Source organism: Amphibalanus amphitrite, unplaced genomic scaffold (assembly GCF_019059575.1).
Source record: "Amphibalanus amphitrite isolate SeventyFive unplaced genomic scaffold, NRLGWU_Aamphi_draft 000616F_arrow, whole genome shotgun sequence".
Lineage (NCBI taxonomy): Eukaryota > Metazoa > Arthropoda > Thecostraca > Balanomorpha > Balanidae > Amphibalanus > Amphibalanus amphitrite.
Genome location: NW_024882110.1, coordinates 177,040 through 195,041, shown reverse-complemented (window position 1 = coordinate 195,041; position 18,002 = coordinate 177,040). Strand labels below are relative to the sequence as shown.

General features: G+C 49.4%; 2 protein-coding genes across 5 annotated transcripts in view; one reads left to right on the top strand and one right to left on the bottom strand.

The window, feature by feature from the left end:
- Window positions 1-613, bottom strand: part of LOC122363338 (26S proteasome non-ATPase regulatory subunit 4-like) — a 48,874-nt gene extending 48,261 nt beyond the window's left edge. The window contains exon 1 of the mRNA XM_043332481.1: window positions 437-613. Coding sequence (XP_043188416.1) covers window positions 437-462 — 26 coding nt within the window. The 5' untranslated portion in view covers window positions 463-613. The remainder of the gene's footprint in view (window positions 1-436) is intronic.
- Window positions 614-702: 89 nt separating this feature from the next.
- LOC122363336 (very-long-chain 3-oxoacyl-CoA reductase-like) lies at window positions 703-17,960 on the top strand. Of its 4 annotated transcripts, none has more exons than XM_043332476.1 (8): window positions 703-1,091; window positions 11,682-11,854; window positions 12,210-12,256; window positions 12,694-12,769; window positions 13,048-13,219; window positions 13,528-13,690; window positions 14,280-14,495; window positions 17,192-17,960. In XM_043332476.1, the coding sequence occupies exons 2-8, from the start codon at window positions 11,704-11,706 to the stop codon at window positions 17,312-17,314; spliced, it is 948 nt and encodes a 315-aa protein (XP_043188411.1). In that variant the 5' UTR covers window positions 703-1,091; window positions 11,682-11,703; the 3' UTR covers window positions 17,315-17,960. The 4 variants fall into 4 exon arrangements, with proteins under 4 accessions (XP_043188411.1, XP_043188410.1, XP_043188408.1 ...); XM_043332475.1 differs by having other exon boundaries at window positions 1,060-1,297; XM_043332473.1 differs by lacking the exon at window positions 703-1,091 and adding an exon at window positions 10,184-10,420.
- The last annotated feature ends 42 nt before the right edge of the window (window positions 17,961-18,002 follow it).

Below are 18,002 nucleotides of genomic sequence, written 5' to 3'. Positions count from 1 at the left end.
AGTCTGCCTGAGTCGTTCTGAGTCTATCTGAGTCTCAGTCGATACTGATAGCGTGGTACGTTCTCTTACCCAGTGACGTCACAGCATGCTACGGCTTGGCACGGTGGCCTAATGCTGCCTAATGCAGGAAACCTTAACCTTGAACGAAAACGCTACCGGTGACGCCAGGGTTACCGATACCTGGGTGATCCACACATTGACATTGACATGGCGCGGCAATTACCCAATTCATAGAGTACCTATCATAGAACAACCCTTGGTTAGGCAAGCTCAGAGACAAAATAGAATGGATAGAATGTTTGTATGCAAATGAAGAAAATGATGAAAATGAACTTATAAACTGAGTCACGAAAAAAGTAAATTCAAATTGAAAAAGAAGGCACGACAATAATACCGGCACGATGTACGAAAGAAAGTGGTAAAGAAACTGGCTTACCATATCATAGTACTTTCAAGTACCATGATTTTCAATTCTCCCTCTCTCCTGGTGCTTGAATAATCCACAAAGAATCCTCCAAAGCCTGAATATACCGAAATTATTACGGATTTTCACCCCGGGCCCTTCTGCCGTTTTTATCTCTTTCTTGCTCTTTCTCTTATTTGCCCGTCATGTTTCAAGGATCCAGAAATAGCTGTTAAATAATGGTAATAGCTGTTCAATGACGTCATTGAATACAAATTGTAAAATCAAGCAAAACTAAAGAAAAACGCAAAAACAGAGAGTCATGCGGACAAAGTGTTCCAAAAAGTACAACACATTTGTTTATGGTTTAAAGTCCCCACTTTATATGCTTAATGCTTATTTCTTACATGGGAACTTGAAGACAAGACCTTTGGAGCGATGACGTAAGATGATCAAGTTTTGTAAATCTTATTGAAAATATATTTTGTTCCAAATATGAATCAAAGGTGCTCGTGAAATAAGAACTCTTTGGTAATTGGCTAGTTTCTGCTCGTTCTTCCGTTGCTGCGTCAGTGTCAGCCGCAAACCCTTCAAGAGACCAGAAAAGACGAATGCGCTCCGTCATGCATATGTCGTCAAGCTGTGTCAAGCATTGCTGCACGCGGGTTGCGGGGCGCATCAACTTACGGTAATTTGCATTGCAGCTGTATGAATTGGTGTGATTCAATGATTCAAGGCCGTGAATAGGGTGTGATTGTTATAGGGTGAAGACTTCCGCTGGCGTCTAACTTGAACTGAGTAGACGTCCAAGTTGGCGTCTAACGTCAACGTGGTCACCACGTCGTGGTGTCTAACTGTTGGACAGAGACTTCCAAGGGTGGACGTTCGGGGGAGGTAAATCAAAATAGAGGGCAGGTATCTTGAAACTGCAACACATATTGAAGCACTTTTTAATAATATTATCTCAAATTATTGTAGGGTGTTAATGATTACATTCTGTAAGCTATATGTTTCTAAACTTGTATTGCTAATTTTTCTGGTAATTCAGGGACCATTACTGCTGCATGCCCCGCAGTCACCTCTACAGAATGGCCCCACTTCCAAGCTAGATGCATCTAAAGTTAGCCGTCGCCATATAGATGCAGCCCTCATCTAGCTCAAGCTAGATGCGTTTAAGACTTAAACGTGTCCAGCTAGACGCGAAATGGAAGTTTCCACCAATAATCTTTTTTTTTACAGAAAACAACAATTTTTCCATTGGTTAGACATGTTAATCCACGTGTATGTGTTGACACATGGTCCCCCTAGGTCAGTGGTCGGCAGGTCCTCCGGGGTCGTGCCCCCTTTTTTGGCGCCAGCCAGCGCCATTACCCCCACCTGCCAGACCCCATTGGTGATATAACCATGGTTACTAAAATTCCATACTTTTCCGCGACTCTTTGGGTACCATATCTGCGAGAAACCACAGGCTCACCCCCCCCCCCCTGCGGTTTCTCGCAAATATCTAAAAAAAAAAGTTGAGCGCCACCATTTTGTCACATTTTGTCTACACATGTTGTGAAAATTTCAGACCAAAGTCGCTCAAAGTCTGGGCCCTGTTTCACCGGTGATAGCAGCACGCTGCTATCACGTTTCGCGAGCTGACGTCATGTCATGACGCCATACTGTTGACGTGATGGGTAGTTCTGGCGCTCGATTGCCGCGACCTTGGCGGCGGCATTAAGTGACGTATGAGCCTAAAAGTAAGAGTTTACGCAGTCATGATGGTATATTTATTTTTAACATATATATTTTTTAATATGATGTATTTTAAAGCAGTTGGGTTTAAGGAAAGTTTGGACGTAAACTTCGAACATTTAGTTGATGACGTAAAACAATATTGCGGCAATCGTGCGCCAGAATTGCCCCTTACGTCAGCAGTATGACGTCATCACATTACGTCAGCTCGCGCAATTTGATAGCAGCGTGCTGCTATCACCGGTGAAACAGGGGCCAGGTCACCAGATCACGTCAAGTGACCTCACCTCAGTAAAGACTGTAATGCCTGTTGTAGCTACACAGAGTAACAGATCTCTTTCAAACTTTCAGGAATTGACAAAGGCAACAAAACATGTACCTACAAAATTTGTATCTCGGATATTTGATGTAGGTGACCAAAGGTCAGCTCACTTTCACGCCCTCTCTCGTTATCAATGGGAGAGGTCGCGAAGTCGATGGTAGAAATTGAAAGACGCCTCTTTTGGATGAATGTCATTCCTAGCCATGGGCGTAGGAACGTCATGAAAAGTGGGTGGGCCACCCTGTCGAGGGGCCTCCTTTTCCAGGGGGCCTCCTATTTTCAGGGGCCTCCAACTTTTGCCTCGTCCTGCTGGCTGCTTTCAAGTATGACCTCCAAATCTAGCTTCTGAGATCGGGCAGATGTACCCAGAGGCGTAACCGCTTGCGAACAGTGCGGAAAGTCCGCACCATTTTTAAAACTTATTTCCCCTCCGATTTTTTAAGAATCTATTTGCCGCAAACGGCGCATGACCCCTGAAAACCCTTACACAAATGTCTTCCTCGTTTCCCAGGTGCCCCCATTAGCTTCATAGGCGCCCTCTTTGGCATATAAGCGCCCTATGTATGGTCATCAGAGACTATATGTCCCGGACAGTCGCCCCGTTGTCGCATACAATGTGCGCTTATCATAGGCGTCTCTCTTTTATGGACACTTGAAGGCGCCTCTCTTTGCCATGCCGGCGCCCCTGTTTCTTATCAATGCACCCCCATGGCATTGATCAATTGCAGACCTCTATTGCATGTGGACGCCCATATATGTAGGCCTCAGAGGCGCCCCTCTTTCGCATTGAGGCGCCCCTATGGGCTTCATAGGCGCCCCTCTGGCTCTATTGCACGTAGGTGCCCTACTGTCTCAGAACCGCTCCCCTTTGGCATGCAGACGCCCATCTTTCGTACGGAGGAGCCGCTGTGATTCTTAGAGACGGCATGGTGCTCCCAGACGCAGATGGGGCTCTCGGAGTCGACAGTGTGGGACTTTCAGTCGCTGATGGGTGCCCGCCAGATGTGAACCCTCGGAGACGCCGGTATGGGGCCCTCAGAGATGCCGGTATGTGGCCCTTAGAGCCACCGGTGTGGAACCCTTAGATACTTCAGTGCGAAGCCCTTACAATTGCTGGTGTGGAGCTATGAATGCGCTGGCTTAAATCCCACGGAGGCCGGTACATGGACATTAGAGCTCAGTGAGAGCTTGTGTGGTACCTTCAGTGGCCTTGTGGAGCCGTTAGACATCAACATGGTGCTCTCAGGAGCCGGTGAGTCCTCAGAGTCACCGGTGTGGGGCCTTCAGAACTCCGAGAAACTGGTGTGGGGCCCTCAGAGGTGTCGGTGAGGGTCCTTCAGATGCACCTATAGAGCCTTGAGATGCACAGGCGTGGTGGCCCACAGAGGCGCCGGTGTGGGCCCCCCAGAGCCACCGATATAGGGCCCAGAGACACATAGTATGACCCTCAAAGGCGCCGCTGTGTGGCGCTCATAAACACTGTTGTGGAGCCATCACAGGCGGGTGGAGCCGTTAGAGGCCGGAGAGGGCCCTTAGATGCCTACAAGGAGCCTTCAGAAGCCGGCATGGCACCCTTATGGGGATAAGCGTGTCTACTTAGGAGCCCTTGAGGTGCTCTCATGAGCTCTGTGGGGCCCTACCGAGCCGAAATATGACCACGGCCAGTTGCCGCCGCATGGCTCTTCGGACTATCATTCTCAGGGGCCTCATCTGCCTAGTTCGAATAGAAGGCCAAGGGCCTCTCAGACCATCAGTCTCATGGGCCTCCTCTGGCTAGTATAAATAGAAGGGCCTGTTAGACCATCAATCCTAGGGGCCTCCTCTGGTTAGTATAAATATATAGAAGAGCCTCTCAGACCATTAATCTCAGGGGGGTCCTGTGGACAGTATAAATAAAAGGACCTCTCAGATCATCAGTCTCGGGGGCCTTCCTAGAAAAGTGTAAATGTGGATAGAGGGCCCCCTCAGAATTATTAGGAGTGGACCTCTCTGACTATCAGTCTCAGGGGCCTCTTGTTGCCAGTATGAATATAAGAGCCTCTCAGACCATCGGTCTCAGGGGCCTCTTCTGACTAACTAGTGTGTGGATAGAGGGCCCTCCCAGACCACCAGTTTCAGGGGCCTCCAGTGGCCAGTTATATGAACAGAAGGGCCTCACAGCCATCAGCCTCGGGGGCCTCTTCTGACTGGTGTGAATATGAGGGCCTCTCATACTATCAGTCTCAGGGGCCTCCTCTGCCTAGTGTGAAGATAAGGGCTTCCCAGGTCATCAGTGTCAGGAGACTCTTCTGACTGGTGTGGATTGAGGGACCTCCCAGACCGAAAGTTTGGGGGTCTCCTGTGGCCAGTATGAATAGAAGGGCCTCTCAGTCCATCAGTCTCATGGGCCTCTTCTGCCTGGTGTGATTATAAGGGCCTCTCAGGTCATCAGTCTCAGGGGCCTCCTCTGACTACAGTGTAGATGGACAGGCCTCCCAGACCATCAGTCTCAGGGGCCTCTTCTGACTATTGAGGATAGAGGGGCCTCCTCTGACTAGTGAGGGCAGGGGGCCTCGGCTAGACCGCCAGTGTCAGGAGCCTATTCTGACTAGTGTGGATGGAGGGGCCTCCAAGACCACCAGTCTCAGATCTCTGACTAGTGTGGATAGAGGGGCCTCCCAGACCGCCAGTGTCAGGGGCCTCAGTGTGGATATTGGGGCCTCCTCAGATCCACTAGGGCCTCTCAGGCCATCAGTCTCAGGGGCTTCGACTGACAAGTATGAACAGAGGGCCTCCTTGGATCCATCACGGCCCCTTGGAGTCCGTGCGTAGGGATTCGTGGAACTTATTTTTTACCGAGTTTGTTTATTCTGGAAGGTGACGACGTCCTCTCAAATCGAGACGAGGGGGCCTCGAGTGAAAAGTGGGTGGGCCAAAACACATGGTTGGCCCCCCCCACCTCGAAAAGTGGGTGGGCACTTGCCCACCTGGCCCCCCCTGTTCCTACGCCTATGTTCCTAGCACTGTGAAGCACTGAATCACAAGTAAACATGACCACTGAGCCGGAAAACTGCACCCGTAACCCCGCTGTATGTCCCTGAGGTCATTTCAGGTCGTGAACGGTATCTAATAGTTTTTCGCCAATAACTTTTGATAAAGGCATGCCAGAGCGATGAAAATACCTTAGATGTGTATAGCTCGACGACACGGATCACCTGATGTGCAACAAGACCTTCGATGCTTCTCGACGGGGGGAGCACGATGCTGATAAAAGTGAGCTCTTGCAAGTTCTGAGTGAAACGCTACTGAAGAAAAACTATCAGCAAACAACGTACATTTTATCAGCAAACAACGTACATTTTAGCCTTTTTTGTCTCCGCAGGCTAAATCGTTATTCTTAGGTTAAATCTGAGGGCGTCATTCAGAAAAAAAACGTTAAGAGAGCTATCGAATGCGTTTTTCCGCAGCTCTGTAGCTCTATCCTTTCCTGAGCTATAGGCCAGTTTGTCGAAAATTGTCAAAGGTTGACCTGGAAATTGGCGAAATTTTACGTTCGATGACCTATGGTGAGCTGACTTTTGACTTGACCTAAAAAGTGGCCATAGTTTTCCTCCATCATGTCTTACTCTCTTTCGAACGCCGACTACGGCGGTTCGCTAGTGACCCAGGAGCCAAATTAGTAGGGGGAGGGGGTTCAATGTATCGTGTCAGACATTGTGAATGTGATATTTATTCACTTTCGATGATAACACAAAAGCAAATATTCTAAATAGCCAGACGTTTCGGCCTCAGGGTGCCTTCGTCAGTGACAATACCGAGATACTAATACATTAATAAATTAATCAATATAATCTTTTACTAGAATATTTGCTTTTGTGTTATCATCGAAAGTGAATAAAGAGGGGGTTCAACTTCCACCTTCAGCAGGGCGTGGATACCCAGGAGCCCCATCAGGGCGCGGGTTAACCCCCATACGAATAGGGGTAGCGTGTATTTTTCGGGAATAGATCACGTTAAAAGGGTCGGATCATAAAACTGTACCCTCGAGCCGATCATTTTAATCTGTCCTGAAAATGGCATGACCTTAACCCGAATAACCGTTGATTTGTGAGATCTTTCTTGAGATCATGGCAGTCCACAAAATCTCACTTCAAGAAGCTACAGCAAGAGCCGATTTACTCGGGACTTGTCATTGACCTCTGGAAGGTCACCAAATGACCAAGGACCTTTAAATTGGGTAGTAGCGGGCCAGCGGCTGCCTATCTTCACGGGCAGCACGCTCAATTTTTCTGCAAAGCTCCAGCTCAGAGGCCGAGATGCACGGGTCAGGGTGCAATGGACAACTCCTCTCCCTTGCTTTAGTGACTGTGAAAACGCCAACAGGCGAGCGCCGGCTAATACATGACAGTTACTTTCCACGGCTGTACGGAATGGTGAGCAGCTATGTACATGAAAATTGGCATGCGATCAGTTCATGCTTTGTGCGTTTGCCCTCGACTAATTTTTTAATCCTGGGGCACAACAGTTGCGATCTCTGTCCCATCAAGGGAGCCATTAATTCTAAAAAAAAGATGAGGCTTTCTCAGAGGCCCTCATTACCCCCCGCCGAAGGGCGCCATTACCCCCAAAGGGGGCATGCCCCACCATTTGCCGACCCCTGCCCTAGGTACTCAAAGAAACACCTAAGGAAAGGAAGGGGAATGCGAACTGATTAAGCATGTGGTGCCAGGATGAGCTGAAAGCTACATGGTTGGAGTATGGGAGAAGCAAATGACCGGATTTCCTACAGGTCCTTTGTTGACCGTCCTAAAAATCCGTAACCACTATATACTATACTATCTTGGAAGGGTTCAGGGCCCGGGGGAGCGAAACTAAACTCATTCCTGGACTTGCCCACATGCCATACAGAGACAGACTGACCCAGCCCGTAGTCACTAGCATACCTGTAACGTGTTCGGTTTCTGGGAAGTCATGACCCAGTAAACATGCTGACGTCGGGCCGAGGCTCGGCCCGATGTCTGCCCAAAGTCGGTTCAACATCGGTCCGACATCGGCTGGACGTCGGGTACGCCCGCATGTACCCACGTCCAGCCGAAGTCCAGCCGACGTCGAGCTGACGTTGGGCCGAGGTCGTTTGCCGAGGTGTACGAGATGGTTTGTCGTTGGACCGACGGGGCCGACGTCGGCATGTTTACTGGGACAACGCGCCAAAAATATCAACCGGCGGCGGGACCCCCCAGTCGCCGACGTCGGCATGTTTACTGGGACAACGCGCCAAAAGCATCAGCCGGCGACAGGATTCGGACCCTGTGTCATTTGAACGCCAGGATACTGCGCTAACCACTAAACCACGCAGCCAGATGGCGAATTCAGTTTGTTTTGTTGGGTTATGCCCTTTCGGTCTGACAAGACAATTTCAGAGTCGGAAGGATGATAGGATGGAGACATTGGTCTTGGCGAGCACCCTGGGTCCAGTTCATAAAGAGTCCCATTGCTGTTACGTGACACTTATTGGAAAGGGCGACCCCACAAATGTATTCATATAGCCACCCTTACACACACCTGCACCAACGTTTCCAAAAGTGTCCCTTTGATAAGTGGCACTCTGGCAAAGTGACACTTGCCGACTGGCCTTTCTATATGAACTGGGCCCGGCCCTGGTGAGTTGCCGGGGCTGAGCCTGACCAAAGGATAGGCCGAGCAGCCCCCAAGCACTCACCGCACCCGGCTACGGGCGAGCTTGGCTTACGGGCAATCCCAAATGGGGTAAAGTTTCCCGTCCAGTCCGGATCAGGGGGTTGCGGCGTGGAGGAGGATTTGACTTTCCTTAGGATATTTTGAATACAGAAGCTTTTTATGGAACATGAAACATGCATTTTATATTATTTTAACGGTCAAAACAGCGGCCGATGTCGGTCCGACGTCCCCGACGTCGGCTGGACCTCAGCTATTGATCTCGGTCCGACGTCGGCCCGACGCCGGCTGGACCTCGGCTGGACGTCGGTACATGCGGGCGTACCCGACATCCAGCCGACGTCGTGCCGAGGTCGGACCGACGTCGGCATGTTTACTGGGGATGTGAATAGTGCATCTGTTCTGAGGAAACCTCTTGAATAGATATGTTGTTTTAGGATACTTGTGTAAGATTCGAGAGAACTTTGATGAAAAAGTATTATAACTATGTCTAATACTATTTCATAAATGCTTTTTAACTTCCGAAAGTGTTCCCAAATCACACCATGACGCCAGCAGGCCTACACCGATTCCTCGTGACGTCACCTGGTACCTATTTATCGCCTTGGAGTTGGACTGACCTATTTGAACCTTGCCACCCTGGAGGAAAGAAGGAGAGGTGACCTTATTGAAGTTAACAAGATCTGAGGTTTTGACAAGATCAGTGCTGATGTTAAGTTTCTGCTACAAGACAGAACAAGAAGTGCAGGTCATTACCAGAGAACAAGGGGACACAGCCTGAAGCTTGCCAAACCACAACACAGAACTTGGAAACGATGCCTATTTTTCTCAACCAGGGTAGTCAACCTGTGGAATCGACTACCACAAAGAGTTGTTAATATTCAAAGTGTCAGCGTGGTCAAACACAGCTATGACCAGAGCCTAACATGACCAGGAGGCAGCCTTTATACAGGGTGATCGAAAAAAAAATGTCACCCCTAACTTAAAATCTACATAACTCGCGACTGGTAGGTCGGATGACTTCACGCCAGGCAGCATCGGAAAGAGCAGGCAATTTCTTTTCAATTGAATGTATTCATGATTGTTTTCTATTCCAAATCATGTCCCCATGGGCTCAAAAACCAGTCAATGTCCGGCTTTCACGTGAAACGAAATTCACCGAACGGGATCGGACACCGCTGAACGAGAACAATGAGTATCGTAACTCAACATAACACACACCTTACACATTACACATGGAGTGTATGTTGTTCACTGCAGACTGTTTCTCAGCTGACCTTAGACTTGTTTCTCAGCTGACCTTAGGCAAGGAAGACCTTATCAGATCTTCCTTGCAAATATGCGGCCTCATTATTCACAAATTCGCCGGTAACTAGCGAATTATTGCGACAACCTGCACTACCGGATTATCAATTTTATGCAGCGGTAACATGGAACAGTTAAGAAAAATGCTCACGTGAGCTGTCACGTGAGCTGTCAGATCAAAAACTCTGTCAAAAGTACAAATTTGCACAACCAAACTTTTGAACACGCCAATTTGCGTCCTTAACATACTTTGTTAATAGCTACATCTTCGTTTGCGGCATAAACCATGCATATTTACATCCATTCGAAAGGAAATTGTATGCTCTTTCCAATGCTGCCTGGCGCAAAGTCGTACGACCAACCAATCGCGAGTTATATGGCTTTAAAATTAGGGGTGACACTTTTTTTTCGATCACCCTGTACCTTACCTACCTTACCCTTACCTTACCTTGAAGGTCATCGCGATAGAAATGCCACTTGGCCTATAGGTCCCGTTCTCACCGAGTTACTTTACAGTGACATTCAGGTCATCGCCAAGGGGCTGTCCATGTCGGAAAAAGTTAGCCGTCCAGCCCGGATCAGGGGTCGGAGGCATAGGGGAGAAGGATTTGACGCCCGAGTATGGAACATGACGTGACAATGTGGCGCCGACGAATGGTCATCGCGGTATTTACCTACCGGCTCCGTGGCGCGATCGGGGTTCAAAGTCCGTGCCGGCTCCCCGTTTGCGGGCACGTCAGTCGGGGTCAGAGGTCAACAGTCGGAGCTGGTCCCTGGCTCGGACGTGTCCGGCTCACACGGGGCGGCGAGACCGGGCCAGACCGGGCGGAGAGGCTGGCTTCCGCTGACCGACTCAGTTGTGCGCGCCGCGTCCGGTTATAAGCCGTCCGGCCGCATTCCTCCGGCCCGCATCGTCTGCCGAGTGAGCCCCATTGATCGTATAACTGTTCTCGCGAGGACCGAGACCATCCGCAGCTAAGGTACGTTACCTTCGACGGAGGAACAAATTAACTTTCTAAGCAGTGCGTCACCTTTGCTGTAACTTATGACGAAAGCTGATACTAACTCCTGTAAGGCAAGAGTTTGGAAGTAGTTCGTTGGGATTTACCGAAATAATTTGTTTCTTTGTAGTTATGAGCCGTTTATATATCTCGGGCCAGTCCGTTCAGCGTTTGTTGCCTCCGTTCATGGACGCTGCACGGCCCGCAGTTGGCCACGAAGCTGTCTGTTTTTGTGTCCGGTTTTTGCGCCGCCGGTGGTGGTGCTGGGACAACTAGTGCCGGTGCGCGGCCGAGCCGACCGGCCGGCCGGCGCCGACCCACTGCCCGCCGCACGGTCAGCCGCGTCCGGTTCCCCGGCGCATTAGCATGCCCGTCCGTCCAGTATTCACACTGTGCGACGGTGCGGGCGCGAACGACGTTTAGGGTGTGTTTACTGAGGCGGGTGTTTCCGGGCGGTATTGTCGGTGAGTGGCCGCGAGTAGGGTGCGTTTTCTCTTCAGATTTACGTATGTGTTCTTTCGTTTGTGGACTGGTCTGTGTCTATCGTCTCGACTATGTTGCCCTTGACCAGAGTACAAGTACAGGTTGTCATTGCATCAGCGCTCACCCATCCCGATCATTGGCCCGTCATAACGCCTTGAAACTCATCTTAATTAATTGTCACCGGTGTAGTTCATCATCATGTGTTATCTGGAATCTTTGTTTTCCGCTGTTTGTGCTCGCCGCTCGTCCTGGTCAGTATCCCTATCGTTTGCGTCCATCCCATCGTCCCTCCTCGCATCGGCCATTGTTTTGCTGGCCCATCCTTTGTCCGTATCTCCCACCGTATGGGCGTCCCTGTCCCTTGTCCATGCCTTCATTTGCCTGTGCGTTTGTGTTCCGACCGTGTGGTTATTCATCCGTTCGCCCCGGCCCAGGTCTAGGACTGTGTCGTCCGAGACCAGTTTTTGAGATTGGTCCGTTTCATACCCATGTCCGAGCCGAGTTGTTAAGGTGTGGCGGCACCGCTTCAGTGTCAGACGGCCATGTGTCCTGAGCTCAGCGCTAACATGTAATCTGCCGAACATGTGCTGATTCATCGGGGCCGAGGAGTGCTGGGAATCGCGATTTTTATCGGGATTATTCCAGAGCTCCGTCTGGATTGGACAAAAATATGCCTGTCCCCGCAGAATTCAGCGAGTTGCTTGAACGGTCCGGCTTTTTCTCATTTGCTCATGATTCCCTATTGTGTCCGTTGCAGAATCAGCATTTAGAGAGCAGCCATGGTGTGCGTTATCGAACTGCTGGGCTATGCTGCCGCCCTCTTCTTGGTGTCCAAGATAGCCCTCGCGGTGTATAGATTCGTCTACATCTTTTTCCTGGGAGATATGCTGGGCCACACGCCAAACTACAAGAAGCTTGGCGAATGGGCAGGTAAGCTGAGGCTGGACACCATTGACTAGAATTTTAGACTCCTGCAGTAAATTTTGTTCAGGCAACATTATTCCATTGCTGCCAGCTAGATTTAATCGGGTACCTACCATTTTCTTCATACTACAATAGGTAAATGAAGCACACAGTAACTGCTGCTACCAAGTAGTTCACATGCGCCCTTTCGTAGGAGTAAATATGCTGTTGTCTTGAAAGAACCTAAACTTGATCGACTATTCCCTCTCAACGTATGAATGCATAAATACGTTTTCATAAATTTCAACCGTTTTAAGCGCCCTATTATAGCCTCATCCTAGCGTTCATCGTTTGTTAGTTACAGCTGACGTTTGCTTTTCAGTTATCACTGGTGCCACCGATGGAATCGGCAAGGCCTACGCGATGGAGGTTGGTGTGATCAGTGATTTGTCTTATAACACTGCCGAAGGACATAGCCGAGTTTGTTCTAACAAACAACTTGACTATGAATATTATGTGTTAAGGTCTTGCTGCTCGTTTGTTTTCACTCTTTACCTTTCCTTGTTCGCTCAATTGGTTTTTTTTAATGATTTGACATTCATTTTGCAGTGTTTCTAACCACAACGAAACTGATCTGCTGGAACATTCACTTTCTTACCTTGCAATCACTGCGTAAGATTGCATTAGGACTTGCGTCATATTCATGGCATTCCCTTCTTGTGTGTCGGTGGGCTGTGTCAGTTATCTTATTCTTCAACATGGTTAGCATCGTCAGCTGTGTTGAAAATGGCCGTGCCAGCTACCGGGATCCGTGCTGGATCTGCGCCTGCCAGCTCGGCTCACCGTGTGTGTCTGTCCGCCCTCAGTTCGCCCGGCGCGGCCTGAACGTCCTGCTCATCAGCCGCACGCAGTCCAAGCTCGACCAGGTCGCCAAGGAGATTGGTAAGTTGCTGTGCCGGCTGCGTGCCTGCACCCTGCTTTGAAGTGCTATACAGATGGAATGGGTCTTATACGAATAGCTGTAACGATATCTTTGTGTGACATTTTGGAGCAGACAATAGATTGCAGTTGCCACAACTTTGGTAAAGAGGCTATTTTTAATGGTACTGAATCAAAAACCAATATGAATAAACGCGTGCCCAAGAAGATACGTAAGAGTACTCTCCAATCCAATGTGTCGTGTGGATTTGGATTGAGCCTTTTCACCACTCTTGCCGCAGAAACCAAACACGGTGTGAAGACGAAGACGGTGGCGATGGACTTCACCCAGGGTCTGTCGGCGTATGGCCCGGTCAAACAAGGTCTGGAGGGTCTGGACATCGCCGTGCTGGTCAACAACGTGGGCATGAACTACGACCACCCGGAGTACTTCACCGAAATTCCCGACGACAAGTAAGTGGCGTTCGCCGGTCGTTTATCTGCTGATCCGTGACTGGCTTTTCTTGCGCCGGGCTCTTGGGTCCACTGCGAAAGGCTTGACTGAAGGGAGAGCGGAGGCCAATTCGTACGAATAAACGTCTTTAAGGCCACGAGGAGAATAGAGAGCTTGTCTTTTATCACCCCTCGGTTTTTGTTGGTTATCGCTGTACTTACGCAATTCGATCAATTAAAGATTCTTTTTTTCCGGTGGTGGTGGTCGACATGGCCGAAGCTCCGGACCCTCGCGCGCCTCCGGTGACATCCTCCCGCCCCGTGCCCAGGTTCACCGAGAACATCCTCAACTGTAACGCGCTCTCGGTGACGGCCATGACGCGGTTCGTGCTGCCGCACATGCTGGAAAAGAAGAAGGGCGTCATCATCAACCTGTCGTCGTTCTCTGCCGTGATGCCGACCGCGCTCCTCACTCAGTACTCGGCCACCAAGGTAACCACCAGGGTAATCGGGAGATAACTACCAGGGTAACCGGGCCGGGAGGGTAACCACCAGGGTAACCGGGCCGGGAGGGTAACTACCAGGGTAACCGGACGGGGAGGGGAACCACCAGGGTAACAGCTGGGTAACCAGACCGGCACAAGGTAACGGACCGCGCTTCTCACCCAGTACTCGGCTACTAAGGTAACCACCAGGGTGACCGGGCTGTGAGGGTAACCGGGAGGTGACTACCAGGGTAACCGGGCCGGGGTAACTGTTAAGGTAACCGGCTTCTCAACGCCGCTCATAGAACCATGTTATGTGCACGTTGAGTAGAGCTGCTTGAGTGCTAGGCAGAGGAAACACAGCAAATACCCATGATATTTGTTGCAATGCTGCAATACCAAGGCTTCCAATTCAATAGAACCAGGTGTTGTGTTCGTCAAAGCAGGCTCTGTATGTTTTGGCGAGACAGTGTTATAACACCATAGCTACGAGTCACTGCTGACCTCGGAGATCCCTGGCGGGAGTCCCCCCACACCACCACCTACGACACTGCCTGTACCGTTCGCCGTATGACCGTCCGTCCACTCTCCGCCAGGCGTACGTGGCCCAGCTGAGCTCCGGCCTGGCCACCGAGGTGCGCGCCCGCGGCGTCATCGTGCAGAGCACCACGCCGGCCTTCGTGTGCTCCAACATGTCCAAGTACACGTCTCCACGCCTGTTCGTGCCGTCGGCCGAGCAGTTTGTCCGCGCTCAGCTGCGCACGGTCGGCCTGGAGACGGAGACGTTCGGCTGCCCATCGCACAAGATCCAGGTGAGGAGTAGACTGGGATGCGGTGCGTGCGGGTACTGGTGAAATGGTTCAGTGATTGGTGCACTGCCTTCCTAGTTCCTTATTTAACCCGCGCCCCACTGGGGTCTGTGTATAACACGCCCTACTGGGGGGGGGGGGGCTCAAACGGTGTCTGATAGCCCCGGAAAAACTGTCGAGCGAAACCTAATTTCATTGACCTCGAGGTCACCGATGACGTCACAGGTCAGGTCAAAGTAAAAATTATTAGCATTTTGGCTTGTTCACATTTTGGGCTCTGGCCGCCGTCTTACAAGTCAGATCAGGCTCATTTTTGGTTTCCACACTCGTGAACAGATGCTCTAGATACCTTGAGGGTACCAAACTTGTACTTTGATTTTCAGGTCAGGGTCAGGTCATCACAGGTCACGGAAATATTATATCATGCGTCGGTCACGTGACACATGTTTTATGGTCCATTTATGCCATAGATTTCGAATTTGATGTCGTCTGTGTCATTCGAGGTCATTTTGAGTCGAATTTAGCTAAGGTCAGGTCACTCTCAGCTCAGGTCAAAAAGGTCAAATTTTGAAGTTTAAATTTTTCAACAAAAAAGGTGTCTATTGGATGCAGTTTGAGCTCAGGAACACGATGGTGCCATTTATATTGGTGTACGATGTCAAATACGTACTGAAAAATTGATTTGAAAAATTAATAATTGTGAATTTTTTGCAATAATGCGTATAACTTGGCCATTTTTGAAGATATTTAGCTAAAACTTGCTAGAGTTAGTCATAATCATGCGTTCTGTCACATATATTCCGTTTTTTTTTCGTAAAGTCAAAAACTTTTTGAAAAAAATATAATAAATTTTGAATATTATTATATAAAATTTTCGAAATTTTCAAAATTTTGAAAATTCGAGATAGCAGTTTGATAGCGCGGTCAATTCTGAGTCCTTTCATGCAAAGAAATTGGATCTAGCTTAAAAACTGAGCTCTTGGGAGCGATTGCCGTGGTTCAATGTTTGGCGTCGAAATCGGACGAACATGACGTCACTTTGACGTCATTTCCGGCCGACCTATGGTAGCTACGTAGTTCAAATTTTGACACAAGGTGTCAAATTGATGCAGCCGAAGGTACTGAAAGTTTGGCGTCGATCCGTCAACCGGTTTGGAAGTTATTGCAGAAAAACGGGAGGGGGGCTATAAATAGCCCCCCCCCCCCAGTGGGGCGCGGGTTAACCCGGCACCGCCTGGGCTATTTCCGTACCCACATCAGCCTGGGGGGGTCGGATCCGACCCCCCCCTGTTATCTCCAGAACCAATGGTCGTATCGAGCCCCGCGAGGCGGCGTTCGAAAGGTCTCTACGAGACCTTCCCAAAGCACTCTTAAGATTTTAAGATTGAGGTCAACTTTCGGGTCAAGGTCAGGTCAAAGGTCAAACTCAGGGGTTTTGCATGATTAGGCTTACGGACAGCGGAATCGATAGCTGCTGCTCGAAACTCACCACAAATGACCTCAAAGACCTAGTGAAGGTACCATGTGCGTATAGGGGTCATACTAAGTACGGGTCAAGGTCAGGTCAGGTCACGAAAGGTCACGGTTTTCACTTTCTGCTACATGGGCGTGCGACATATGTTTTATGGCTTATTTTTCACGCCAAATCCGATGGTAATGGTTATATGTGACCCCAAGTCACTGTGCTGGTGATAAGTGTGCATTGAAAGCATAAAAAACCGTTTATACCATACATAACTAAACGAGGGCTAAGAAAAAAAGTCAATTTTTCAACTTTTTATTTTTGACATAAAAATGCACTTTTCTAGACGAGCTTTGTCCCAGGAATCTAGTGGTGCCATTTGTTTTCACATGCGATGTTCAGAAGTGCCTCTAATTCGCGAAAATGCTTATGACGTCACCATGCCCTATGCATGTTGGAGCTATTTTTTACAATTTGGGGGTCAAAAATCAAGATAGAAAGTTGAAATTTGGAACATCTTATGTTCTAATAGAGGTCTATAACATATATTCCGGTTTTTTGGAAATTCTCAAAATTTTGGATTTTATTAGCTGTTTTCCAAAAAATATAGTTTTTTGAATTTTTAGGGGTGAAAAACGCATTTTATGGAAAATCCGTGATAGCCATTTTAAAGAACTCGTTGAGCTGCGTCTTATCATGTCCTTAATTTGCAATTTGCCTAAAACCTCGATTTTTGGCGATTTTTTAAACATTTACCATTTTTGGACTGAAAACGCCATGTAGTTACATCACTAAAATCGATGTATCTCAGAAATTTTTGAAATTTTTTTCTTAAAAATTGCACAGGAGACGTCAAATTGATGGGGGAGAAGGTATGCAAAGTTTTAAGTTGATAGCTCAAGCGGTTCATGAGTTATTCAAGAAAAACCGAGGGGGGGGGGGGTCGGATCCGACCCCCCCCCCCAGGCGGTCGCGGGTTAAGTGTTTATGTCTTAGAGTAGAGCAACTGAGACCAATGTGTTTTTAAAACAATGTGGAGCTGTTTTGGTCATTATTTTGATTTTCGTCTGTACTTTTTTTGTCCTATAAATAGTTCGCTGTCACGTCACCTCAATCAAGTTGACTCCAGCATGGCTCACAGAGTTGATCCAGGACTGATTTCCATGTATGATTATTGTGCCCGCTGAACATAAAGTTGCGTTGACGGACGGCCCCTGACCTGTGCCACTGTTTCCAGGGCATGGCGGCTGGCTTCGGCAACCGTAACCTGCCCGAATCTGTCATGGTCAACTACTATTACGAGCGGATGCTGGGGGTGCGCAGCCGCGCCCTCCGCCGCAAGGCGCAGAAGAAGGACTAACGCCGACGCTCACTAGGTGGCAGTGGCATCGCTCGACTCGAGGTCCGTCCCGACTCGCCGAGACAGGGTGCGATCTCGGGCGACTCGAGAGCTGCAGCAGCGGCTGGATTTCGGCGGTAGACGGGGGGGTGGGCGCAGCCTTGTTGTCTTTCGTCTCGTCTCACCCTCAGCGTTGCAACGAACATGGCTTCACGGTAGCGTAATCTCGACACGATCGTTTTTATTTCCATCACGTTGCTCAAGGTTTGGTTCGTGCGTGAGTGGTCAGTTGTTAAATTTGAGGTCAGTGCTGAACGCTATTTTCAATCGTGTCTGATACTTTTTGTTTGTGTACGTGTCGCTGGCTTGTTGGCTTTTCGAGTGGATTGTTCTGTTGAATGCGTTGGGAAAATGGCACATCCGCTGCACTGGTTAGTTGAGCACTGTATGCCTGCGCGGCTGAACATTCCTGTGTTTGTGCCAGCCCTGTTTGGCTTTGCGCTGGTACCGGTCGTAAACTGTAGGGGGCGAGGCGAGGGTCGGGGCGTCCCGGCACCGGACGGTGGCGGGGTCACTGGTGGAAGAGGCGTCCTTAGGAACCTCTGGGGATCGCGGCCTCTGCCGTTTTGGGCATCTGTAAGCGCATTCAATACAGTACAACAGCGCACTCTGCCGTGTCTCCGGGTTGTTGGGGTTGTGATCTGGGTGG

Bases quoted from the DNA above. Each gene is read 5' to 3' on its own strand.
- LOC122363336 (XM_043332476.1), top strand. From the start codon at position 11,704: ATGGTGTGCGTTATCGAACTGCTGGGCTATGCTGCCGCCCTCTTCTTG. The intron at 12,257-12,693 runs GTTGGTGTGATC...GTCCGCCCTCAG, and splicing joins GCAAGGCCTACGCGATGGAG to TTCGCCCGGCGCGGCCTGAA. The intron at 12,770-13,047 runs GTAAGTTGCTGT...CTCTTGCCGCAG, and splicing joins CCAGGTCGCCAAGGAGATTG to AAACCAAACACGGTGTGAAG.